The sequence below is a fragment of the Xyrauchen texanus genome, chromosome 47, assembly GCF_025860055.1.
Source record: "Xyrauchen texanus isolate HMW12.3.18 chromosome 47, RBS_HiC_50CHRs, whole genome shotgun sequence".
NCBI classification, from domain to species: Eukaryota; Metazoa; Chordata; class Actinopteri; order Cypriniformes; family Catostomidae; genus Xyrauchen; species Xyrauchen texanus.
This window is the reverse complement of record NC_068322.1, coordinates 7,865,353-7,893,331: the sequence shown is the minus strand read 5'-3', so window position 1 is coordinate 7,893,331 and position 27,979 is coordinate 7,865,353. Positions and strand designations below refer to the sequence as shown.

The 27,979-nt window shown below is 37.6% G+C and overlaps 1 protein-coding gene across 2 annotated transcripts; it reads left to right on the top strand.

Annotated features, from left to right (window-relative positions):
- The first annotated feature begins 3,383 nt into the window (after positions 1-3,383).
- Positions 3,384-27,918, top strand: LOC127638700 (tetraspanin-9). Of its 2 annotated transcripts, XM_052120340.1 has the most exons (8): positions 3,384-3,652; positions 15,527-15,606; positions 22,597-22,788; positions 23,519-23,593; positions 24,148-24,249; positions 24,517-24,648; positions 25,937-26,020; positions 26,153-27,918. In XM_052120340.1, the coding sequence occupies exons 2-8, from the start codon at positions 15,544-15,546 to the stop codon at positions 26,222-26,224; spliced, it is 720 nt and encodes a 239-aa protein (XP_051976300.1). In that variant the 5' UTR covers positions 3,384-3,652; positions 15,527-15,543; the 3' UTR covers positions 26,225-27,918. The 2 variants fall into 2 exon arrangements, with proteins under 2 accessions (XP_051976300.1, XP_051976299.1); XM_052120339.1 differs by lacking the exon at positions 3,384-3,652 and having other exon boundaries at positions 14,763-15,606.
- The last annotated feature ends 61 nt before the right edge of the window (positions 27,919-27,979 follow it).

The following is a 27,979-nucleotide window of genomic DNA, read 5'->3' as shown; positions in this document are numbered from 1 at the left end:
AAAAACCTAGAAAGCCCCCATGCAGACTAAAAACTGAGCAGTATAATGGAAAAACTTGTGTGTCTCTGTCTTTTCAGGCTGTTCATGCCCCATCCTCAGATTCTACATATCTGTCCTCTCCTGGCTTAGTGGACACGGCCACCCCTCCAGACTGCTGGTCCTCCAGCACCCACCGAGACATGACATCAAGCATGGCCAAGTGACTGTGTGGTTCTCCAGTTCGCATAGGGCTGGAGAACTACAAACCCTGCCCACCAGTGCTCGAATTGAAGGGGGGCAGGTGGCATTAGGGACCCCCCTTAAGTGATAAAAAAATAGACATTGGAGTGTCCACAAGTATTTTGTATTTTAGTAAAGATAATAATGACAAGTAAAAATGTAAACAGCCCCAGTCTGTCACTCTTTCTTATCTATCTATCTATCTATCTATCTATCTATCTATCTATCTATCTATCTATCTATCTATCTATCTATCTATCTATCTATCTATCTATCTATCTGTCTATCTATCTATCTGTCTATCTGTCTGTCTGTCTGTCTGTCTGTCTGTCTGTCTGTCTGTCTGTCTATCTATCTATCTGTCTGTCACTCTTATCTGTCTGTCTATCTGTAACTCTCTCTTATCTGTCTGTCACTCTTTCTTATCTGTCTATCTGTCTGTCACTCTTATCTGTCTGTCTATCTGTAACTCGCTCTTATCTGTCTGTCACTCTTTCTTATCTGTCTATCTGTCTGTCACTCTTATCTGTCTGTCTATCTGTAACTCTCTTTTATCTGTCTGTCACTCTTTCTTATCTGTCTATCTGTCTGTCACTCTTATCTGTCTGTCTATCTGTAACTCTTTCTTATCTGTCTGTCTATCTGTAACTCTCTCTTATCTGTCTGTCACTCTTTCTTATCTGTCTGTCACTCTTATCTGTCTGTCTATCTGTCACTCTTTCTTATATATCTGTCTGTCTGTCCATCTGTCACTCATTCTTATCCATCTGTCTGTCTGTCTGTCACTCGTATCTATCTCTCTGTCACTCTTTCTTATCTGTCTGTCTATCTGTCTGTCTGTAACTCTTTCTTATCCATCTGTTTGTCTGTCACTCTTATCTATCTAACTGTATGTCTGTCTGTCACTCTTATCTGTCTGTCTGTAACTCTTTCTTATCCATCTGTCTGTCTGTCACTCTTATCTATCTAACTGTATGTCTGTCTGTCACTCTTATCTGTCTGTCTGTAACTCTTTCTTATCCACCTGTCTGTCTGTCACTCTTATCTATCTGTCTGTCTGTCACTCTTTCTTATCTATCTGTCTGTCTGTCACTCTCATCTATCTAACTGTCTGTCTGTCACTCTTATCTATCTGTCTGTCTGTCACTCTCATCTATCTAACTGTCTGTCTGTCACTCTTATCTATCTGTCTGTCTGTCTGTCTATCTGTCCGACTGTCACTTTGTTATCTATCTGTCCATCCATTTATCCATCCATCCAGTATATTATGTATATAGTATTATATATAGTATATTTGATTATATAAAGTATATACTGTTATACTGTGATATACTATATATAATATACTGGGTGTGGGAAGAAAGAAAGAAAGAGAGAGAGAGAGAGAGAGAGAGAGAGAGAGAGAGAGAGAATAATTTTTTTATTTCTATTATGCGTGTATGTAAGTATAATACATAAATGCATATAAATTAACTTTCATTTTATGGACCATGTTGGAAGAACAATTAATTTCCTTGAATGCCTAAATTCACAACAATTATATCTGAAAGGTGATCTGATAAGTTGTATACAGTGGTTTGATAAGATTAAAATCTTGTTTTGATGGCTGTGGTAATTGTTTTGACAGTATTGAACATAGTTTAGAGAAACGTGTAATTATCAGCTGAGAAAAATCAATTCTACATATCAGAGAATAAACATGCATATGTCAAAATTAAGAAGTTAAAGAGGGCCAATTCTGAAATCTTGAAAGTTGCAAAACACTGCTTTGTGGTGTAGTACTGTTTAATTGCTCTACTGTATGCTCGTCTGTGTGGTCCATTTGTAGGGCACGTGAGCTGGGACTGGAGGACGGACAGAGTCGTCTGAAACAGGAGGAGCTGAGAGAGCTCATGGCAGTAGATGATGCAGGCACAGAAACAAGATTATATTAATAGCTCAACTTCCTTTTCTACATAAGTGGCTCTTCAATTAATGTTTCACAGTAGACGCCACATAACAACATGACACAGAGTCTGTTTAAACTATCTTTCAGACCATCTTATGGGAGAGGAGTAGTTAGTGGAGGAAAGACGTGTTTTATACGAGATGCTGGATGTGGTGGAGCAGAGGGATGCACTGGTAGCCCTGCTGGAAGAGCAGAGAGTGAAGGAGAGAGAGAAAGACAGTGACCTGGAGGCAGTGAAGAAATGTGTACTACATTTTCATATGGAGTATGACATGTTTGTAATATGTTTCTCAGGCACTTAAAGGGATGATTTACTCGCCCTCATGCCATCGAAGTTGTGTTTGACTTTTTTTCTTCTGCAGAACACAAATTAAGATTTTAGAAGAATTTCTCAGCTCTGTAGGTCCATAAAATGAAAGTGAAAAGGTACTAGCAAAGATTTTAAGATTCACAAGCCCTTAAAGGCAGCATAAAAGTAAATCTGCAAGACTCCGCTGTTAAAATCAATGTCTTCAGATGTGATATGATAGGTTGGGGTGAAAAACAGATCATTATTTTAGTCCTTTTCTCCTATAAATTCTCCCTGCTCAGTAGATGGTGATATGCATGAATAATGTGAATTGCCAAAAATTAAAGAAGAAAGTTAAAGTAGAGATTGATAGTAACAAAAAAAACTTAATATGTATCTGTTTCTCACCAACACTTATCATATCGCTTCTAAAGACATGGATTAAACCTCTGCAGTATTATGGATTACTTGTATGCTGATTTGATGTGCTTTTTGGAGCTTCAAAGTTTGGGTCACCATTCAGTTGCATTGAATGGACATACAGAGCTGAAATATTCTTCTAAAAATCTTAATTTGTGTTCTGTAGAAGATAGAAAGTCATACATATCTGGGAAGGCAATGATGAAAGAATTATCATTTTTGGTTGAAATATTCCTTTAACACTATAATGTGTCAGAACAACACCTATATTTACAACAAAAAATATTTTTTGTGTCTCATGAGGTTAAATCGTTTCCTTAATCTACCTTACTTACTATAATTAACAAACACATAATTTTAAACGTCTTTAAAAGAATTACAGTCAGGCTTCACGTGGCAGTGGAGGTGAATTGGCGCCCCCTGCTGGCAAACTCTTGTAGTGTTCCAGCTACGTTCATTTGCAGCAGTTCCCTGTCTGACCGTAAATGGACTGAAGTCACGCCTCTTCATCTTTCCAGCTTCACTGTTTCCGTTCGTGGGAAAAGTAAGTGCCATTCCCGATTGTTTCGAGTACACGAACTTTTTCCCACTCGATTACAATGAAAGCAAAAGTGCGCTTACCGATGGTTCGTATGCGTTTAGGCTCGGAAGGACGCAGTTAATCGAGTCTTTATTTTCATATGGACAAAAACACTCCAGAGTGAGCGAGGAGAGAGTTTCCTTGAAGAAGAAAGCAAGTCGGGAAACAGACGCACATACGTTTCAGAGCTAAGAAGGTGAGTTAAAGCAACTATAAACATTTTAAAACATCTGGGGTTGTTTTTAGCCTAAAGTTTGCTTGTTTATGGCACTGCTGATACATATAGTTTGTTACTTTAAATATATAAATATATCTAGTTTGTTTTGTTATGTGTGCCATTTTTTTAAATGAACTGTTGCTTAAAAAAACTCATATAATATGTGCACTGTATCAGCACAAAATCTCCGCTGTGCAAAAATCACACGGAAACACGCCCACTTTATATGGAAAGATAAGCGACTCGCAGACTCAAATGCTGCCATTAATGAAGTACATTTGGCCTTGTTCGTAGAAACATAATATTGGAATGAGTGCGTACAGTTTAATCAAACTAGGCTACTTTGGCTGTTGTTTACCCTCCCATCTGAGATAGTGGACGCCACATTGAAGTGTGTGCGGGAGCCGCAGGCTGTGATGAGCCGCCGCACAGGAATGTGCAGAATTGGCGCATCTGTAGTTGACAGCAGCTGCTGACAGACTCTGCAGCTCGATAAGAAACTACATAAACGTGAAAAATAACAAATGCAAAATAATAGAGCCAGACTAATATGGGATTTTTGAGACCTATACCGATTTTAGAGGGGGGAAATTCACTTATTACCGATATTGTGGCCGATATAGTAAATTTTTTAGCAGTAATGAAAACAGACCTTTTCTATGTGGATTGTTCACTTATTTTGCATCGATATGACTATGCAAAGGTACTCAGAAGGCGGCTTTCTTAAATATTTCTATCAAAGAATATTTGACATTATTATTATACTTTGTCAACGAGTTCTAGAAATGAACACTGAGAAAATAAAGAATAAATAAAAATACAATAAATTGCTTAAAAATCATCAGAACAGTTTAGTATCACTCAAATGCTGACCATTAAAATAAATAGCTAAATAAACATTAGTACTGTATGTTTAGTGTCAGTCAATTGCTGACTATTTGAATACTGCCAGTCAATTATTGGCAGGTTGTAAAACAAGAAACATTTACACCTGCAGAGTCAAGAGATACACAGGAGCAGCAGCGTTTTGTAAATGCAAAACTGGAATTGTTCGGTTGAAGGGGTACCAAACTGCGAATCCTGAATAAAACAGTTTGGTGAATGTTTACACATTAGCTTCCACTCAGCAGTGGAATGAAAGTAACTACATGGTTTTAGTTATCTATAAGCTCATTGTCACGGAGAGTAAAAATGGACCAGCATTGGGTTTCACCAACTGGGGAACAACATAGTGTGAAATCAGCACACAACAGACACAGTCCACCACCACAATGTTGTCTGCTGAGCTGCAAAAAAGCTGCTGTGTTTACCTTTCAATCTGCTACATTACTGACTGCACTGACAAACATTTAACTGGCTAACAGCAAACAGATGTGATAAACATGAGTGACATGGTTGTCAGGGACAGGGTTAACATTATATTGGTAATTTTTAAAAGGAAAAATTATGTGGTAATTTTTTAATTAACTTTCCAGTATTTATTTCACAAACTAGTTAGCAACTTACCAAGGAGACACCGCTTAACTCTGCCCTGTCTGCAGAGCCACCGTCAGCTCATCTCTATAAACAATGGAGTCGGAGTATGCTCTGTTGGACAAACTATGTTATGACACCAATTCTAAAGCATTATTTTCTGCATTATATGTTCTGAAAAAAAGTTTTCATATCTGCACATATCGGTAAATATATACGCTGATACCGATATATCGGTGAAAGGCTAATATTGGCCGATAATATCAGCCGACCGATATACCGATTTTTATTACCTTGTACAAAAAGAATAATCATTTTTTGTTTTAATTTTTAGTTTGTTTTACATGGATGATTTAGACTAAATAGCAACTGACACTTTGAAAAAGCTACAATATGCGCTAGTTTAGATTTTATATTTTTGGTAAATATATATAACCCCCATAATGCCTTTGGTGTTGTTGCATAGTTTTAATGACATTAATGACATTTTGTTCAAAAATGTGTAAAATAATAATAATAAAGAATTATGCATACATGTATGCAGTCTTGAACAAGTCTTGCCAAAACACAAGCTGCACAGATGGCACTGTTGCTGATTTTATGCCACTAGAGGGCAGTGTCACCCAAAATTGCTTTTACCTCTAAAGAGGTAGTAATGCTGTTAATTCTAAATTCTCCTTAAATCAGAGAACAGTAGATAGAAATAAAGTATAAAGGAGGTCAGGGAGAGCGCAGTCTCTTTTTGAATAGAGATCGCAATAAAAAAAGGCATGAGACATAGCTTTGAAACGGCACATACCCTCAGGCTGTCATGCAGAGAAAAGACCTTTTGTACATATTGAGCTGCATACCCTTGTCAAAAGGTATTTTACAATAATTAAGCCTTTTATTTAGTTCTTGAACTAACCTCAAACTCCACACACATTCAGAAGAAATGGTTTCAAGATTTTCCCTTTCAATAGGCAATTAATTACCTGTAGTCAGAGGTAAAATCTCTTTTATCCTGTGTCCTTTTTCAGTTTTGACAATAGAAATTAAAGATTTGATGCATGAAGACATCTTTAATCTAATTTTCCTGTTCGTGTGGGTGATTTTAACTTTTAAAGACTTTTGAAAAGAGGCTAGATGTTTTCTTGGATATTTGCTAGGCTACCTGCCTTCAGTTTAGTCGTGCTGCATACAATCCGATGTGACTTAAATAAGATTTTGTGCATTATTCTATATTCCTTGGCCTTGATGTGTGTTGACAGAGATTTCAGCGATACAAAAGCTCATTACTAATGTAAAACCCAAGAGAGTGTGTTCAAAAGGCTTTTATGTGTGTGAATGCATAACTGTTAAAAACATGAATGTGTGTATGTCTATCAAGAGTGTTTAGAGTGTCTATATCACACATTTGTGGTGTTCAACATCAGTACTAGCTCTGATAAAATAGAGGCAAAGTCTGCCCCTCTTTCTCTCAATAATGAAGTTAACGTCATTTGATGTTCTTTTAAATGGTAGCTATCTAAGTTGACAGCATTTATACGCCTGTAAAATGTTGAACCTGGACTTTCAGTTATTTGCATCTGCAATTAATACTAACTTAAGATTCATACACCAGAAAATGGTTGCAAATAAGTTTTCTTCTGTAGTGTAAGGGGTTGTAGGCAATATTTCCCCAAAAATAGGCAGAGATGAATGATAAATACTTTAAAAATGAAACAGAAATAGTATATGACCAGGTTACCTTTTCTATATACAGTGACAATATTTTTAAAGGCATAGACGAATGATTCTGTGCACTGTTATCTTTTTCAGCATAGATTAGCATTTATCAAAAATGCAAATTCTCTCATCATTTATTCACCTTCATGCCATTCCAGATGTGTATGACTCTCTTTTTTCTGCAGAACACAAATTAAGATTTTTAGAAGAATATGCCAGTTCTGTAGGTCCTCACAATGCAAAACTTTGAAGTTCCAAAAATCACAGACATCATAAAATTAACCCACAAGACTCCAGTGTTTAAATCTATTTCTTCAGAAGCAAAATGATACGGTGAGAAAAAATATATATATTTTTTACCATAAATTCTCCTCCCTGCCCAGTAGGTGGCGATATATGCGAAGAGTGCAAATCGGCAAAAATAAAAGAAGAATGTTAAAGTGGAGAGTAATTGTAAAAAATGACTTTTTCTCACCCACACTTATCATATGATTTCTGAAGACATGGATTTAACCACTGGAGTAGTTTTGATTACTTTAATGCTGCCTTTATGTGCTTTAAATAAATATATTTTTGTTCAGTTGAAGAAAGAAAGTCATACACATCTTGGATGGCCTGAGGGGGAGTAAATGATGAGATCATTTTAATTTATAGGTGAACTATTCCTTTAAGGACTGACGATCTTGGTCACCAGTTACAATCATTGTATGAAAAGAAATTTGCAATAAAATTGAATAGTGACTGAAGCTGTAATTTTGCCTAATATCTCCTTGTATGTTCCATGGAAGAAAGTCATAAAGATTTGGAACAACATGTGGGTGTGTAAATGGTGACAGAATTTCAATTTTGGGGTGAACTATCCCTTTAATGACTACAAATGCTATGTGATTCCAAGAAAGGAAATCATACGGCAGCTCACAATTGCTTTTTTGTTTACTGAAGGATGGAAATGAATGAATCCCAGTGCTAAATCTATTCAGCCTCTCCCGAAACTCCACATTCTTTTTTAATAAAGTGTTTGAAAGTGCTCTTTCCGAGCGTGTTAACCAGTATTCCCTGTACGCAGAGCTAATGGTAGGTAATTTACATATAGGGCAGAGTGTTTGGGTATATTTCCCTGTGGAGTGCAGCAGAGTGGGATTTGCACTCAAGCCAGTGTCCGATTGAAAAAAAACTTCCTGCTTGAGACCACAATCATGCACAATGTGAAAAATTCTTAGTATAAAGACTGACAAAGCTATTTGTCCCTGAAGGATCTAAGGACATTTCATGTGTGTGTAAAGCGCTGAGCAGATTGGAATACAGATGTTCATGAAAATGTTGTATGAGGCGGCAGATTTGTGCTTCTTCAGAGTCTGTTTAATTAATACTCCTTAAACACACATCTGGACAGCACTTCTTTTCTTTCGGTATACGTCTTTATATGTACGCCTGTGTGATATTGCATGCCATCTCAGTCGTTTTGGAAGAAATTGACTCTAGAAATATACAGTCTGCGTATGCATAAACTTTGCTGAATTTGCAAGATATTTATAATTTTTTGTAATACTTATCAAGCACACTTCTGAACTGTATTAAGGGTGAACAAACCATATGAAGTTCTCCAGACATCAGAAGTCTTACTCTCCTCTCTGAATGTATAGTATATGAGTGCTGTTTCCGGCTCGCAGCTGAGGCTGGATGTGTTAAGTACCCGTGGAGCAAATATTCTGCACTACCTCACCAGCCTTTCTCTCTATTCTTACTCCCAGACAGCAGCCATGAGAGATTCACACACCATAAAATATTCCAGAAGAGTCTTACAGGGGTGTTACATATAGCGCTATTTAGGTCTTTCACTCAGACACTAAATTTTGCATGTTTATATGTTGTTTAATTATATAGCAGCCTCTTAATCCTCTTCCTGCTCACTGTTACAACGAGTCATAATTACTATCGTAATGACTCTAGAAAACGTAATATTCATACACGTAATTCTTACACACTTTTAAAAACAAACCTGCACATTCATTTGAATAACAGCATATCTGAAAATTTAAATTCGTGAATACTTAGAATTGCTAATAATTCACCCTTCAGAAGCCACACTATCATGCATTAAGGACTAAGAAAGCGCTCATTCATTAGAGTAGCAGTGTATGTGTGATCGATGAGTGCACTCATAACACAAACTACATATGCTGTTTCCAAAAGGTGTGCAGAACATAATAAGGAATAGATGTGAAATTTAATAGAATGAAAGCATATTAAGCGCAAATTCGTTTTTTCACTATACCAAGTTTTATAAAGTTAATGAGTTCAGTTTATAACAATATTATAGAAATTTTGTTTCTGTTAAAAAAACAGTTCCAAAATGGGACAAATAATCTTAAAATGCCAAACGGTGTCTGTAAAGTGGTTAAGGTGTAGTATATACTTCATAAGAACAATAATGTATGGGAGGTCCTCACAAATACAGGTGTATGAGTTTGCTGACTGTGTGTTTATGAGGAGCTATGGGACAGTTTTTCCACAGTTACAGCAAAGTTAAACACTCTTTCACTAATAAAAGCCTGTCGAATAAGCTTTCCGAGAACTTTTGGTGTCACAAGGGAGGAATAAGTTGAGTCAGCACCATACAACACAAGCACACACATTAGATGTGTTACGTAAGATCACTGTGCACAAATTTGCAATTTAATTAGTAGTGGTAAGAGCATCAGAGGGAAGGAATAACATTTATACTAAAAAAATTAAAAGAATCCAAGCACAAGTCCTATAAATGAAGAAAATCAGCCTCATAATTACGCAAAAATCCTACCTTGAACACACACACACTCACAAACATAAATAGCTTTGGGAAAGTGTTAAAACTACCGTTAAATAGTTCTGATGCGCAAACGTTGTTGTATCGCAGCTTATATACAGGTATGGTAGATGAACAAAAATCTCATAAGATTTTGATCCAATGGCAGGAAAGCTTATGATTACAGTTGCACATCTGGCTGAAGTGACACTGATCAATTGCTATTTTTAAATGGTCCAAAGGAGTGAGTGCATTGTAGTGGTTAAAGGAAGAATTCACCAAAAAAGGAACTGTTCACAAAAAAAAGTTACATTTATTTTATCATTTGTTCACACTGAAATGATGATGATCAGGGCTGGTAATAGAAAGGTTGTAGGTTCAAGCTTTGCAAAGGTTGATCTTTAAACTCTCACTATTGTGCCCTTTAGCAAATAACTTAAAGGTGCATTAAGTAAGATTTTAGCTCGTCCCAGCGGCCCAGTTGCACTTGTGGTTTTGGCTCTACTGCCACCTATTGTCCTGGAAACTGGAAGTTTGTTTAATAAAGCGTAACTTTACACCAAAGATGTTTGTTTGTCTTCTAATTTGTTACATTTAGTATGTTTATCTATCTCTACACACACATCCTTATTAGGGACATTTATGGATTTAATCCAAGCAAATTTTCTCATTTTAATTCACGGTAGACTGTAGCCACATCGACGCTAATACGTTTTCATTTGAAAATGCATATTTTCTCTACGTTTTGGCCTTCCGTCCACACTGAGACGGCATTTTTTTTTCAGCGAGAATGAAGCTTTTTGAAAACGCTCTCCCAATTGGATAAATTTGAAAATGCCATCTTGGCAATGTAATGTGGATGTCCTGAGCACTCTGGACCAGGTTTTCAATCTCTGTATTTTTCTGCATTCAGCTTTCCCTCAACCCTGACCAGTCCCCAGTCCCTGCTGCTGAAAAACACCCCTACAAGTCAAGTCAAGTGGTTTTTATTGTCGTTTCAACCATATACAGTTAGTACAGTACACAGCAAAACGAGACAACGTTCCTCCAGGACCATGGTGCTACATAAAAACAACAAAGGACCAACATAGGACCACGTGAGACTACACAACAAAATAAAATACCTATATAAACTACCTATATATACCTATATAAAGTGCACGTGCAAACATGTGCAAAGTACGGGACAGTACAACAAATTTGACAATGAACAGGACAATAGACACAGTGCAGCGCCGACCAGTACACAGTAGTGCAAAAAGATGACAGTTTCTAAAAACGTACACATAACATACTATGAGATAGTGTTCTATGCACATAGCAGTTATTGAGATAGCAGACAGTTATAAAGTGACAGTTATTAAAGTGCAACTCAGGACACGTGTGTGTGTGTGTGTGTGTGTGTGTGTGTGTGTGTGTGTGTGTGTCAAACCAGTCCCTGAGTATTGAGAAGTCTGATGGCTTGGGGGAAGAAGCTGTTACACAGTCTGGCCGTGAGGGCCCGAATGCTTCGGTACCTCTTGCCAGACGGCAGGAGGGTAAAGAGTTTGTGTGAGGGGTGTGTGGGGTCGTCCACAATGCTGGTTGCTTTGCGGATACAGTGTTTTTTGTAAATGTCTTTGATGGAGGGAAGAGAGACCCCAATGATCTTCTTAGCTGTCCTCACTATCCTCTGCAGGGCTTTGCGGTCCGAAACGGTGCAAGTCCCAAACCAGGCAGTGATGCAGCTGCTCAGGATGCTCTCAATAGTCCCTCTATAGAATGTAGTGAGGATGGGGGGTGGGAGATGTGCTTTCCTCAGCCTTCGAAGAAAGTAGAGACGCTTACATACAGCAAGATGTTTCACCGTTGGGATGGTATTGTGCAGGTGATGAGTGGTGCCTGGTTTTCTCCAGACATGACACTTGGAATTGAGGCCAAACAGTTCAATCTTCATTTCATCAGACCAGAGAATCTTGTTTCTCACAGTCTGAGAGTCCTTTAGGTGCTTTTTTGCCAAATTCCAAGTGGGCCTTTGCAAAAGTCTGGCCACTCTGCCATAAAGCCCAGATTGGTGGAGTGTTGCAGTGATGGTTGTCCTTCTGCAAGTTTCTCCCATCTCCACACATGATCTCTGGAGCTTAACCAGAGTGACCATCGGATTCTTGGTCATTTCTCTTACCAAGGCCCTCCTCCCCAAATGCTCAGTTTGGCTGGGCTGCCAGCTCTAGGAAGAGTCCTTGTTGTTTCAAACTTCTTCTATTTAAGAATAAAGGAGGCCACTGTGCTCATGAGAACCTTCAATGCAGCCAAAATTATTTTGTAGCCTTCCCCAGATCTGTGCTTTGACACAATCCTGTCTCTGAGCTCAGCAGGCAGTTCTTTTGACCTTATGGCTTGGTTTTTGTTCTGATATGCATTTTCAGCTTTGAGACCGCTTATAACCGACAGGTTATAAAAAATCTGTTTTTTGCTTTGCCATTATGGGGTATGAAGTGTAGATTGATGTGAAAATAAATAATTTAAAGCATTTTAGCATAAGACTGCAACATAAATAAAAAAAATGAAGGGTTATTAATATTTTCTGAATGCACTGTATATTGTGTTTATAGTTTTATTGTTTGGTTTGCTTGTTTTGTTGACATGCACTTTATGTTTGAGCATTGGCTCAATTGTTAAGTGTTTGTTTTGAAGTATCTGATTCAGTCACTTAAACAAGAACAGCAAATATAATACACTCTTTGCACAGTTTAATTCAGAGTCAGACCGATTTGCAAATGTATTATTCTGGCTGATTTGTGAACCTTTTCCACTAAATCCTTAATGGTGCTGTAAGTTATTTTTTTTTAATGAAATGACATACAGAAAGCGCCTCTACCTGTCAGAAATGACTGAAATTGGTGCCATGAAATGTCATACCTGTCTCTATAACAGCCCAAGACTCAGTACAGAGGGGTAAAAGATGTCTGCGGGCCGCGCTCAAAATGTTTTTTAGCCAATCAGAATATTTTCTGCCTGTCATTATGCGTTCACAGGGCAGACCAGGAATGCTCGTATAAGCTCTGAGATGCGAAACATCTAGGATGACCCTTTTCTCCTACATCTGCTCAACGCAACGGTCCTTACTTGTGTGTTTGACTGTGTGCATGCAAGTTTTTGGACTGCAGGGTTTAGAAGGGGCGTGACTATTTCAACGTCTAGTCTGGTGGAAGTTCCAGAATGGCTAAAATTGCTTGCAGCACCTTTAAAAGGAACTGACTCGAGAACAATTCAATTACAAATTGAATATTACTATGAGAAATCACCTGCTGCCCAGCACTAGCATCAGTTATAAGATTTTACACATCAACACCCTTACTAACATTTATCCCAGTTAACTGAAAAAATATTTTTCATTACAACTGTGGAAGTTGTAGCCAAGAAAACCATGGATAGCACGGATAGTTGGAAACATGTCATGGGTATATAAGTACTTTGAATCGGATTAAACTGAAAAATAAGCTGTAATCAAACAATTGATGATCAGTTGTGTGACGTTGTTTTTATATTATTATCTATATAATTTCTTTCAACATCAGAATTACCTTATTTTATTGTGGATGTCTTAATGTGGATATTAAATTTGCACTTTTCAGAGAGCTTAATAAAATATTCAAATAAAATTTTGGTTGCATTTGAGGGCAAATTTGTTTTTTATTGATTGTGTAAAATAGACAAATAATATCGATCGCAGGGCCCCGAATCGAATCAAATCGAAATCGTATCACAGCAGAATTTGAAGTATCTGCAAATATCGGATTGCAGGCCAAGAGAATCGATATAAGATTGTATCGTAATGATACATCCGATTTACACCCCTAATATCCATTCACTATAGAATTTTCCATGACTTTTGAGATTTTATTAATTTCCATGACTCTTTCAGGCCTGGAAAATACAATTTTAAAATTCACTGATATTTCCAGATTGCCATGACCGTGGGAACCCTGCAGAATCTACCAACAGCCTTAGCAATGAATAATAAAACATTCAGATATTGTTTTGCACATTTTGGGTGAATATTTCTTAAAATATATGCAATTTTATGTCCGGCTTATTTGCTGTCAATTAATCATAGTAGATTTACCAGCATTATATTGACCATCATCCACCTTGCTCTCTGGCCTCGTGTGACCCTGCATGTTTTGTCTTCGTTATACGCTATACATAGTTTTATTTTAATGGACTGATCTCAGTTCAGAACACTCTGGGTTGTCAGTAAAGGGTTAAACTTTTGACGCATATGTGACAAATAATATGGCGCCGATCACAGCAGTATGTCTTTGGGAAAAACACTAACAAATCTACAACTGGTAAAAAACTCATTACGTTTTTACATTGAAACCTATTTGAGTCAAAAGACTAGTGTCTCTAGTTTCTAGTTTTTTTTAGATTTATCATGAAACGGCATTCTGTTAAACACCGTGACCACTATAGTGGACAATAGCTCTATTTTTTCCATAGAAATCCTATATTCACCCTGCATTATCATATTGAGAATTGATGAGTTCATTCAAAACCTGCTTTCAGAGGCTTTATATTAAGTTAGGATGAAAATATGGCGCATTTTCAACTGTTCTGAGACCAGTGCAGACAGACAGCACACTGGAGGTTAAGTCATTCACTAAATATATGTTTTAATATCCTATAGCTTTCCTATGCAGCCAAGTGCGTTATGCAGCCAAGTGCGTTCACTCCAAACATCTGACCAAAAGTTCAGTTTCAGGCTGCAGATGATGTTTGCAGACATGGGACAATGGTAATCAGTACTTGGATTCTGAATACATAATATAGTTATATAGACTTTCTATAGCTTGCCTAGATATAGTGATCAGTCATGTAAAAACCCATTTCAGTCAACCACAATCTCTGAAACCTTTAAAACAGTGTTTCTCAAACTTGGTCTTAGAGAACCCAAGCACTGCACATTTTGGATACTGTATCTGCATTATCAGGCCAATCCAGGTATGAGGGAAGGGAGGAAATGCATTGACCTGATAACAGATTGGCTGGAATGGAAGAGGAGGAGCCAAACAAGAGAGAGGGATGTATGGAGGGAAGTAGGATGATGCAGAGAGGGACAGACCGCTAGTTGGGATGAGGAGAGCCGCGAGGGAAGATCTCTAATAATAGCTCTCAGAGAGCACTGCAGGAAAGTGAGAGAGAGAGAGCTTGCAGGAAAAGTGGTACATGCAGCAAAGCAAATCTATTAAACAGAACATGCTTAACCAGTGGAGCGAAGGAGCGAATTTAAAGAGAGCGGGGAAAGTTGAAAGCACATGCTCTGTGTTCCTGCATGCATGAAACGTCGGAAAGGAGCAAAAGACAAATAGGAGACACGGGGAGAAAGAATTACGAGGAGTGGTCAGTGAAGCGGAATTACGGATCACAAGTCGCTCCGAGGAAAACACAAAGGGTGTGGGATCTCACACAAAGTGTCCTGGGAACACATAAGAGACATCTGTAAACTCAGAATTCCTCAGAAGTTTACTCTGTTAAGAATATTTCTGTGCAAGTTCACATCTCATTAATATAGCGAATTTGAACCTGTGCACAACAAGACTGTGAAACATGCCCTCGGTTCGCCTTTTGCCTGACGATGCAGAGGTGTGAAAGCCACGAATCTGAGGTCCATCGTAGCCCCTCATTGGACAGTGTAGAGTCTGAGTTTGCCCGGGCGACCCGTCGGGGTCACCGTCTGGCTGTAGGGGCATTTTATGGCTCCCGAGGGTCAAATATCAAAGATCAATCAACGCTGAGAGACGGCGTGGTAGTCGTCCCCACTGGGAGGAAACATCAGGAGAAGTGCTTGTCTGCCTCTGGGAAGTATGTGGTGTTTTACCTGGACTTGTCATTTGTCTTCCTCCTAGAGTTTGAGAAGCTGAAGATGGCGCGTGGATGCTTGTGCTGTGTCAAATACATGATGTTCCTCTTCAACCTGCTGTTCTGGGTGAGTATCAAACTACACCCTAATTATGCCATGTGTCATTTTTTTATGTTGAAATACTTTTTCCCATATTCATCTGCAGAGACATTTTTTAAGTATGACATCCCAAAGAGTCTACATTATGGCTCTGATGCTATCAAAACATTGCTCTGTTTGAGTGACCCCAAATGTCAACTTCTGGCTCAACCAATGGGGCAGGACTGCCTGTTTGTTCAATCAGTTTCAGGCAGGGGAGCATTTGGGAAACCTGTTTCGAAACAATGTTTTTACAATTAAGTTAGGTGCCGCTAGTTGCAGAATGCATGCAAATTATTTCTGGAAACCTTTGTCTCACAATAAGTTTTGTGTTCCATCGCAATTATTTTGAGTACCCTCACAATGGCTGAATCTATCCTTTAAGAAAATGTATCATGATATCTGGAGTAAAACCGTAGTAATAATAATACAGGAAAACCAAAAATATTTTTGAAAAAACTTTTTATACCATAGTTCAAGTATAGGTAATGTAGAAAAACCATAGTAAATGTTGTGGTTACTATGGTTTTACTACAAATACCATAGTTGAACTATGGTTACTATAGGAAAATTATGGTTTATTTTCATAAGGGATGGATTAAGCTATTGGAAGTTTACCGAAAACAACTGCAAGGGAATGCAAACTATTGCAAGGGAACAAAAACCGAATACAGAAAAAAATGCTCTCCCTGTCCTCTAAGGGGCTTTGTGGATCCTCTTTTGGCTCCAAACATGTGGGACTTGGTTTAATTCAATAGAACACTCAAGAAGACGTTTAACTAATTGCCCAGGGACTCTTTTCCATATGATGAAAATGAAAGGAGATTAGGAAAAACTACAAAAAATAATATAAGTAGCCCAAACTTCATGTGTGCTACATTCAATGCTGGGTAGTAATGGATTACATGTCATCTGAATTACGTAATCAGATTACAAAAATCAAGTACTTGTAATTGGATTAAATAATGTTTTATATATTTGTAATGCAACTACAGTTACTTTTTTATAGATTACATCATTATTACATATTAAAAAGGCAACTAGTAAATTGGTAATTTATTGATTATCTTAATCATTCTCTTTTTTCAATCTTTAACATTTTTAATTCTAAATCAGCACACCGCTGATATATGTTTGGTAAACGACTGGCGTCTGGCGAGAGAAAATGAGTGAGCATTTTTAATTGATTCCTATGGAAGCGGAGCGCCACGCTCTCGAGGTTGATTGTGGGATTAACAACGGTGCAGAGAAGGTGTTGAGGGCAGTCAAGAGTGTCAAAAGAGTTTTCTCAGCTTTATGCGAACGAGAAGTGAAAACGCTGGATGTGAGCCACTCACTGTGAATTGAAAGCAGTGACATCTGTCATAAGTGCTTCAACAAATGAAGAAAATGCTGAAGTTTCTGTTTATTCTGTGCATTAATCACAAACTGACTTCAAATGAAGACTGCATGCATTCATTGTGAAAATACTGTGGCTGGAAGAAACGTTTTTATATGTTGGGCATTTGTAAATAAAGTTTGCATCTTTCTGACTATATTCATGCATATTTATAATTATTAGATTGAACAATCACAGGATGAGTTCAAAATGGCATACTGCACATACTTTTACTATTTCTGCCATAGACTGATGTGGCAGAGGCAGTAAATATAGTATTGGTAGTAAGCCATTGCAAACACAGCCCACAATCGCTGTACCATGCCCAAAAGCAGCAGGTCTATGGCGTTGAGAGCGGCTTTGAGCAGAGTTTTTCCACGCCAATGGAAATGTACGATAAGTCGTTGAGTGTTTTTGGAAGAGAGAGGGAGGGTTATGTGTATTGCAGTAGTGATACTCGCAACTATCCAGCCAGGTGAAAATGGTCTACCTCAGCATTTAACTACTGGATCTATCTACATAATAGTTCAACTGCAAAATGTGCAGCACTATGAAACAAAGCCCATCGCTCTACTGTTGCTGTTGCATAAAACTTGACACAATTGTTCCTTGTGTGACTCAGTGGACCTCTGCTGTTATAAAATATTCTTGCTGTTCAAAAGATGATGGACTATCAGTAAGTAGTTAGGGTTAAAAATGTTTCTGGGTTTTTAGATGAAAGCTTTGACCTAGCAGTGTCGTTGCTGTTGATTTTATGGTCATTAATTTTTGTTCATTTTATAACCATTTTATGTTGATTTTATGATCATTAATGATCGTAATGTTGCTATTGTTTTATGCACTTAAAATTAACTTGATGTCTCAGTGTTTTGAATTATTAACTTTGGCCATGCACTGTCATTGCTGTTAGATTTTATGTTCATTTCATTAATGTAATGTTTAATGCACTTTTTCAAATGATCATTTTGATAAGTTTTATAATGTTGTGTGATTCACAGACTCACAGAAAATGATGAAATACAATTTCAGTCTGTGAATCACTTAAAATGATTAAACAGGTGGTGTTTATTATCACATTAATACAGTTTTATTATCATAACACTTACTATAGTAATAAGTATATTGGCAGAAACTATCGATAATTGGTATAATTAGACCATGTACATTTTTATGTGCATGTGTGTTCTACATAAAGGCTGAAGGATTGAAGTTCATCATGAGGTGTTAAATGTTCTTAGATCAAAGGCAGTAATACATATTCATCTGAACCAGAGCACTCTAACTAATCACTTTTGCTCTTCCTTCCTGTCTGTCTGTCTCCTCTCTCTCTCTCTCTCTCTCTCTCCCTCTCTTATTTTAACAACTCTTTAAGGTGCACTTGCACAGCCTTACTTCTCAATCTTCTGGATCTGTGATGTTTTCTCTGTGTGTGGAGTGGAAAGTCTGTGTAAGATTACAGTTTTGAGAGTTGAGAGCAATTGCTCGTTTGATCTGCCGTGTGTGTGCGCGTGCGTGTGTGTGTGTGTGTTCGCGTGCACGTACGTGTGTGTGTGTCTGTTGTTGTTGTTTGATTGTTTTCAGCGGGTTTAACGATGGAGGCACCAGATCACAGGCGAGAACTTACAGAAAAACTCCCCGCTGATCTAAAAATTCCCATTACACACACACAAACTCATAAATATAAAGGGAATACATAAGGAAATGATGGAAAGATTACAAAGGCCTGGAGATAGATTTTCCACCATGCTTAAAACAGTAGGGCGGAGAATGAATAAAAGAGAGAGAAAAATGGGAGGTACAGACGATAGATGAAAGTAAAGTGATTTGAAAAGGTTAGACAGAAAGCTTTAGACAGAATTACCTTGAGACAGAGTGGTTTGTCAAAGTCATTTTCTCTTTCGCACTTTGGTTCGTTGGAATTCAATTTTGGGGTGCATTTTTCCATCAAAGTGAGATTATATTCCTGTTCTGTTCTGTAGAAATATGTCCTGTTTTAGAGGCATTCAGCACTTGTAATCTAAATTCTTCTCTTAAAAATATAATTATAAGAATTAAAATGTTGATCTTGCTGCTTATGTGAATGTGAAGTATTCCTGTAATTTGTCTCATTGTGTGTGGGTGTTTTCTTGTTTTCTGGTAGAATTTTTTCAGGTAGAAATGATCTGTCTGTGAGTGTGTGGTGTGTGGGTCGAGTTGTTTTGGGTTGCTGTGAATGTACCTTTCATATGTTTGACATTAGTGAGCCTGATGTCTCTCAGCTCCATGTTTAATACAGGAGACAGAAAGTTAAAACCAGACTGACTTTTAATTTCACAAGGTCACACACACACACACACACACACACACACACACACACACACACACTTGTGAGGTTAGTTTTGCATGTCGGATATTTTATTAACATAAACTGCTGAATCAACTTTTTTCTGTCTTTTTTCTTTTCTTATTAATCCTTATCAGTGTTACATACATTCAGCACTAGGAAATGTCCTTTCCTATCTGTTTCCTTTCCTTCTCCTTTTTTCCTGTTTCATTTCCTTTTCTCTTTTTCTGCTCCTTTGTCCTGCTTAATTTCCTTCTCCCTTTTCCTTTCTTTAGTCCCTTTTCCTTTTTTCTCTCCCTGTTTTTTCATTTTCCGTTTTTTCCATTTAATTTCCTTCTCCATTTTCCTTTATTTTTTCCATTCCTCTCCTTATTCCTCTTTCCTTTCTTTCTCACTTTCCCTAATTTAATTTATTTTCCCCTTTCCATTTTTATTTTTTTTACTTGCCTTATATTGCCTTGTATTTTACTGTCCACACCACACACACACACATTGTTTGTTCATTCAAACAGTTACTTTTAGAGAATGTGTGCCTCTGCATACAAACAAGAATCAAAACACTTTAAACAAGAGCAGTTTGAAATGCAGGATTAAGTACAAACCCATTATGAAAGCTTTTCCAAAGGCAAAGAGAATACATTGAATTCAAACTGTGTGTGTGTGTGTGTGTGTGTGTGTGTGTGTGTGTGTGTGTGTGTGTGTGTGTGTGTGTGTGTGTGTGTGTGTGTGTGTGTGTGTGTGTGTGTGTGTAACATGAATTAAAAAAATTGGGTTAAAAGCTGTTTACAATCCTTGGTCAAGAACACAGTGTTCTACCTATACACCCACCACTGTCTGTCTGCTATTGTGGACAGAATAGCCTTAGTTTGTGCTCTGTGTTTTGTGGTGATTTGGTTGCTTTTTCTTGCCTGCATTTTCTCTGTCCCTAATTATTTTCTCTCTGATTTTTTGATCACTGCATCTCACTCTCACAATGGCCTTTTAAATATTTTCATCTGATTTAACCTATTTTTCAGACTTCTGCTTTATTCATTTATTTATTTATTTATGTTACTCATTCATTTTCTGAGCATAAGGATTCGGTCTCATTTCACATTCTTCACGGGTCTCAGAGTGCATGCGGGGTATTTTCACGAGGGAACTGAATGACACGGCTTTTCACCTTCAATTACACTCAAAGAGGAGTGTGTGGGGAGCCAGACCACTGCTCTGCATAGTGCACAATGAAATGTGAGGGAGGACTAACATTTTGCTAAATTTGAAATTTTAAAAACTTTTTCCTTAAAGGGGTCATGACATACTCTTTTTATCTATATATATATATATATGTGTGTGTGTGTGTGTGGCTCAGGTAGTTGCCACTAATCGCAGGGTTGGTGGTTCGATTCCCGGCTCACACGACTCCACATGCCGAAGTCCACTGAACTCCCAAGTTTCTCCAATGGCAGGCTAAGGCCTTGCATGGCAGCTCTGCCATCATTGGTGTGTGAATAGGTGAATGAGACGCAGTGTAAAGTGCTTTGAATACCGTTATGGTTAAAAAGGCGCTATATAAGAGCAGACCATTTACCATTTATATATTCTGTATATAATTTTCCTGAGGTCCACTATGTTATCAGTCATAATGTAGTCATATATTTAATAATTTCCCACCCTGTCTCTAGCCCTCTGTCTGAAACGCTCAGTTTCAAGCTCTCTGGCCCTTTAAGACTTCAATATAAATGGCCACTGTAATGATTGGCCAACACCGTGCAGCCCCTCAAATACAGCCATATTTGAAACTCAATCCAAAGAAAATTTCAAGCAGCACAACAGCAACAGAGCAAACAGCATGATGAAACAGGATGGGTGTCTCTTTATTAGAGTTATAACTTGACATTGCGTCTTTTAAAAGTGGCGCAAGATGTATGATAACAATCAAAGCTGTTTATCTAGTGCAGGTTTATGTAGAAAAACATTTAAATCCAGAGATATATCCAGGCATATAAAGGTGTCCTGTGTAAGTCTCCTTTGGATGAATCTCCCATGACCGGCCCTCTTCACCTATCTGACTGACTGACTGTCTGAGCTCCAGTGGGCGGGGCCAAGGGTGCAATAATGGAAAAATAGGCATTGATTTCTTGCTGAAGATATTTTTGAAGGCAGTTGTATGCAGATATTTTTGATCCTTGTGATGTCACAATTTCCACAAATTCCAACCGGCCCATTTCTAGAGCCTGGTTTAAATAAATGCTTTTTTTCTATTAAGGAGGAAGTTCTCAGTTTTGAAACATTCAGTGTGTTTTATAGCACAATGACCTCTTATAAAAGATCAAGGGAAATTTGATTCCTCATGTCATGACCCCTTTAAAGTGTTTAATGTGTTTCTAAATGTATTTAAAAAAGATTTTCACCTAAAAATACATTCTGTCATTATTTACTACTGATGCTGTTCCATACCCAACACAACAGGAGAATATATTGCAGCCAACATAACATGTACTCCTTTTCTTATTGGAGCCAATCCAGGTCTGTTTGCAAACTTTCTCCCGCTGTCTGGCCCATAGCAGACTGGACTACTTTTACATTTCGCTTGCTTAAGCATGAAGTTACAAGAGTTTTCCCCTATAAGAGATGTGGACAAGCTCACCTTCTACTCTATTCCAGTCTAGACACACTTACACACACGAAATGCAGCACTACACACTTCAATACATACTCAACTATTGCGATTCCATTAGCATTTATATAACTCTCCCAGCATAGAGATCTGACGCAGGTATGATTCTGTTGGTTACACATATAATCAGACACCTACCTAAGTCTTTAGGAAACTCAGTTTCACTTGCACAATATTTTACACTGAGCCTGACTGGTTTTCATTACTTATTAATAAAGTGAATCAATGTTAGCTCAACCTGCTATCTTAACATAAAGAGAAGTCTATTTGCAGTGAATTCTAAACAGTCTCCCTTTTTTTTTTTACTTTCATCAAGTCAACAATTTACTCAGGAACATTTTCTACTCATTTGATGTTCTGCTTTTTGCATACTTTGTAGCTATAATGTATGCAGATCAGACTCGGGGTCATTGTGATACTTCATAACTCGATACTTTGTCAATTCCATTGACAGATTTAGAAATCAAAAGCTTACGAAACCAAAACAGTGAAAAACACTGTTGGATTGAACATTTATGCATGTTTGATCCATAATTTATGTGCTTCTATGTTGATAAACATGAAAGAGTCTCTCTCTCTCTCTCTCTCTCTGAATGTCTCTCTGTGTCTCTCTCTTAGTTGTCAGGCTGTGGGTTGTTAGGTGTGGGCATTTGGCTGTCCGTTTCTCAGGGCAGTTTTGCCACATTCTCCCCATCATTCCCCTCCCTCTCCGCCGCCAATCTGGTCATTACCTTGGGCTCCGTCGTCATGGTAACTGGCTTTCTGGGATGCCTCGGTGCCATCAAGGAGAACAAGTGCCTGTTGCTGAGTGTAAGTAAACCCACTTCAGTGGGCTCATTTTGTAAGTGATCAACGTCATTGTGTAAGTGATGGAGTGATCGACCTATTGATCAGTGAGGCACCTGTTCAGCGTTTCCACTGAAGGGGCAACCCAAACTTAGTTTTAAATGTCTTTTATGTCTTTTTTAATTATTTTTAAATAACAACTGTGTATGAGTTATAAAAATAAACTTGCCTTGCCTAAGTGAAATCCACTTCAATGAATTGTGTGAAAGAACTTATGGATTTATTCACACTTGACATTAAGCCAGGGTCATTATTAACCTTGGGTTAACATAATCCTGGGTTATCTTGTTCCATGTTTCAGTCTGTTCACACTTAAATAATTAATCAGGTTACAAGATTTCACTCTGTACATGTATAGATCCTTAATTAATGTTCTAATTTGCATATTAAAAAGGTTAATAGTAATGATTGAACTGTATAGCACACAACCTAACTTAAAAAGTGCTTTTCCATCTGTTGAATTTTTGTGGCATAAATCACAAATACATTGGATACATTGTGAACATTATAGCATGTCTACTAAGTAATTATTTTATTTCAAAGAGCCAGAAAATCATGTTTGCCATTAAATATCCCCTTTAATGTGTCAATATGTTTATCTGCATGTGGATGACTGCAAATTACAGTTGTTGAAATATTAATTTTTGTAATTATTCATGGTCTCTTAATGTCTTTTATCCCTTTTTCCTTGTAGTTCTTCATTGTTTTATTGATTATTCTGCTGGCAGAGTTGATTCTGCTCATCCTTTTCTTCGTGTACACAGACAAGGTATGAGCACCAAGTATCACAGAGACCCTCTCGTACTGCATTCTCACACACATACAGAGCTGAACTACCCACTGCACAGACTCTCATTAACCATAGATATATCCTGGCAAGCGATAACAACAGCAGCCCACACACCTGTTCTCCTGCTTTACACTTCCAATATTCTGCATTGTCACACATCTGCTCTGTGGTCTCATAGACATAGACAATGCATTTAAATACGGTTTCCACTCCCTTTCTGAGCAATTAATTAATTCAATATAATTCTGTACACCTTGCTTATTTGTGTAACCGCAGTGTCCAACTGAATTCACTGCTGAAAAGTGAATCGACTGCTGCGCATTATAAATCAGATTTTTTATTAATTTTTTCTTCAAGAAAAGGAGGGACAAGTTGAAATGTATGTTTGTGGTAGTCAACATGATGCCACAAATGCTGAAGTTAACTTGTATTGAACCTGGAATATTCCTTTAAATTCGATTGTCAATTCCAAAACTTTGCAGTGTATTTGTGGTTTGTGGTAATCGCATTTTTGACTCCAAACTGTTTTGCAGGTTAGTGAGAACGCTAAACAGGATCTAAAAGAAGGCCTGCGGCTCTACAACACGGACAATAACATTGGCCTCCGCAACGCCTGGAACATTATACAGGCTGAGGTGTGTGTGGATGTGTGATATACAGCCATCAGTGACACTAATGGCGGGCCACTGCAAGTTCAAGCCGTTGATTTTACACAGAGAAATGGGCCACATCTTTCTGCAGCTGCTCTTCCACAAAATTATGAGTGGAAAAATAACTCATGAAGAATCATAAGCCCTCCACCACTGATATTACCCGGCAAAGGATCAATAAGCTAGCATCACCAAAATTCTCTTTGTGCATTATGTACAATGTGTGTGAATATTCTCATTTTCTTTTATTAGTGGCAGTGTTGCGGCGTAACCGGGCACACAGACTGGCATGATGCCCTACAGGAGAAAGCGGTGCCAGACAGATGCTGCCAGGAGCATTATAGAGAGTGCGGTCGCAATGCAACCAACATCTTCTGGTCACAGGTAAACTTATGTTTTCTGTATCAACAAAAATGCTGATATCTTCTCTAGTGCTCGTAATAAGAGTTGCAGAGTTATTCAAAGTAGCTATACTGCTAACTCATCTACATTTTTGAGTGGCAGTAGTTCAGCTGTATTAAAAATAGCTTTCTTTGAAAACAGCCGTCTTAAAATTGGAACTCTAATTTATTTTTGTTCAGATAGTTGATGTAAACAAAGTGATTAAAAACAAAAAATGGTTCACTGAAAATGGTTCTCTTTTGAGTGCTTTAAATTTGAGGCATTATATGTCATTTTTAAAATGTTGGTTTTTGCATTTAGTTTAAATGTGTTGGTTGAAGTTTAATGATGTCACTCTAATTGAGATCTACATTGTTGTTGTGCCAGATCAATTCTGCTGTGATTGCAGAAAATAAATGGTAAATGGTCTGCAATTATATAGCGCCTTTTTAAACTTGCCGGTATTCAAAGCACTTTACACTGCGTCTCATTCACCCATTCACACACACACACACACACACACACTCATACACCAATGGTGGCAGAGCTGCCATGCAAGGTGCTAGCCTGCTATTGGGAGCAACTTGGGGTTCAGTGTCTTGCCCAAGGACACTTCGGCATGTGGATTCATGTGGGCCGGGCATTGAACCACCAACCCTGCGATTAGTGGCCGACCCGCTCAACTACCTGAGCCACAGCCGCACCAAAATTACACCTTTTTACATTTTTATTTATTTATTTAAAAATATTTATATTTTATATATTTCAATAATAAATATTACCACCTTAACTGTGGACTAATTGCAAAGAATAGGTCAAATTTATTCAGAAACCCCCCAAATAAAAAACTATGTTTTTATAATACATGAATTTTAACAGAATTAATTTGTGCTTTTATACAATTATAAGCTTCACATTTCTGCCTTTTAAACTCTTGAAGAAATTGGCTCCATTGACTTCCATTGCATGTGTCTCACTTTAACCTTGAATTTTGCATCTTATTTTTTGTTTAAGGATTATTATTATTTTTATGGTAATCAACATTATGCTCCAAACTGTGGTCAATTATGCTTAACCTGTATTGAACCCGGAATATTCCTTGAAATAGCTTTGAGGTAGCATGCAGTGTAGCCAACTTCTTAAAAGGTTTGTTTGACTCTAGTTGAACTATTTTATATCACAAGTAGCTTGCATCTTGGGAAGTTCAAAACACATCAAAGTAGTCCGACACTGCTCATGTTACATGAACACACTTCTGTAATCCCATGTGTCTCTTCTTTACTTCCATTAGGGTTGCTATGAGAAGGTTGAGGAATGGCTAAATGACAACAAACATTTGCTGGGAACCATTGCAATGTGTGTGCTGGTCTTACAGGTACTTACACACATAATGATTAGACTTATCCTGACTTATTCCCATTTTTATCCTCTTCTGTTTCTGTTTTGCCTGGAATGATGTCACATTCTGACACAGGGCTATGCTGATGTCATTTCCTCTGTTCTGCAGCTGCTTGGAATGGCCTTCTCCATGACCTTATACCAGCAAATTCACAGAGCGGGGAAGAAATATGATGCCTAGTGAAAACCCAGTGTTGCATTGCATAAATAAACTCCCAGAACACCTTGTGCATTATTTCACACCCTGTTTCATGACAGCACAATATTACCTGTAAAAAGGAATCTTTTCTTGATTCAAAGTTGAAAAAGCGTAATCAATTTTAATTACGTAGAGCTGCCTGCAGATGTATTTGCTCTGCCAGCTTTTCTTTTTTTGGCCTGAATTCTAACAGCGACTGTAAGATAAAAAGACTGAATGGAATGTTTTTGAGAAGAAATGATCGATGTTTGTGCCAGTTGTGCCAACATAGTCATCATCAACATTTTGGGCTTGGAAGTGATCTGCAAGCATATGAACTGAACAAGAATGCCTACGTCGCTCATGACCGGGAGTTGTTATGACAACACAGTGCGCACAGCGGGATGCAGTCAATATTTCTTTCTTGGACACTTATGTAATCATAGGCTTTGTGTTCCTTCTCTTGATGTAATGTATCAATAGCATGCTGTATATATTTCACAGTCATGTAAGCAAACTGTACAGTTGCACTGAAACGATCCTTTATCTGTTGCCTGTTGTGTTATTCTCTCATTTAAAGTAATAATGTCCCCCAAAACTGAAAAGGCTTTCATGTACTCCAAACCTGTCATTCCAAACCAGCATGACTTTTTTTCTTCTGTTGAAGAATTCCAGTCGGATAATAACTTGAGAACTGCTGCAACTTGATCATTGAGTTGAACTTTAGAACCGAATCTGTTACATTTATAAATGAATGATTCAGACTGTTTTTCTGAATGTTATTATCCGATTTATTGAAATGATCAGACTCAAAAGAATGACTTATTCCTTAATCAGACATTTCTACTTTTCTCAAGAATGTGCCAAAAGAGCAAGGGCGGACATCAAGATGTTAAGTGACTTACATTTTTTACACACCTATAGAGCTGTTCAGTTATGACGCCAATTTGTAGGCTAATTTGCCATGGGTTCCCGCAGGATTTCCTCTTGGTTTTCGAATTTCGAGTAAAATAAGATCTGTCGTGAAAATTATCGACAGAGACTTTCATGTTTCCTTCTAGAACAGAAATCACACATAGTCATACCTCGAAAGTGGATTTTAAAGCCGTTGTGTTTTTTAAAAAATGCCCATTGCTAAATAAGAACTACAACTCTCATCGGTTTCATAAAGCCCATAGCTCTTATGCTCATGGTAGTTGTAGTCCATAATTAGCATCGTGATAGCAACATGCTTTTAAAAAACATAGCAGCTTTATAAAACATGTTTGAGATATGACTGTGTGTAATTTATGTTTTAGAACTAAACGTGACAATCTGGCCTTATTTCACTCATAAATCTAAAACTGCCTTTATAAAAACCTGTGGCTGGAAAATGCTAATTGTCTTGAGTTTTTGAACTACAATCTGAACATCTCTATTGTATAGTTTCAGAATAATTTGAGTGTCATGCACAACTTGAATGGACCACTTTGATGGCCTTTTTGAAGCTTTAAAGCTTGAGTCACCATTCATTGTAATTGTATGGAAAAGAGAGATCAGCCCAGTCTTCAGAATGTCTCCTTTTGTGTTCCATGGAAGAAAGTCATACAGGTTTTAAAAAAAAAAAAAAAACAGGAGGTGAGTACATAATCACCTTTCCTATTCCTTTAATATGAGTGTATGTGTTTATTGTAAAAAAAAAAAAAAATGTGTGTTATATGTTCGAGAGAGACTGGGCGTTTTATTGTATCACATGGGCTAGTCATCTGCTTGCTCGGG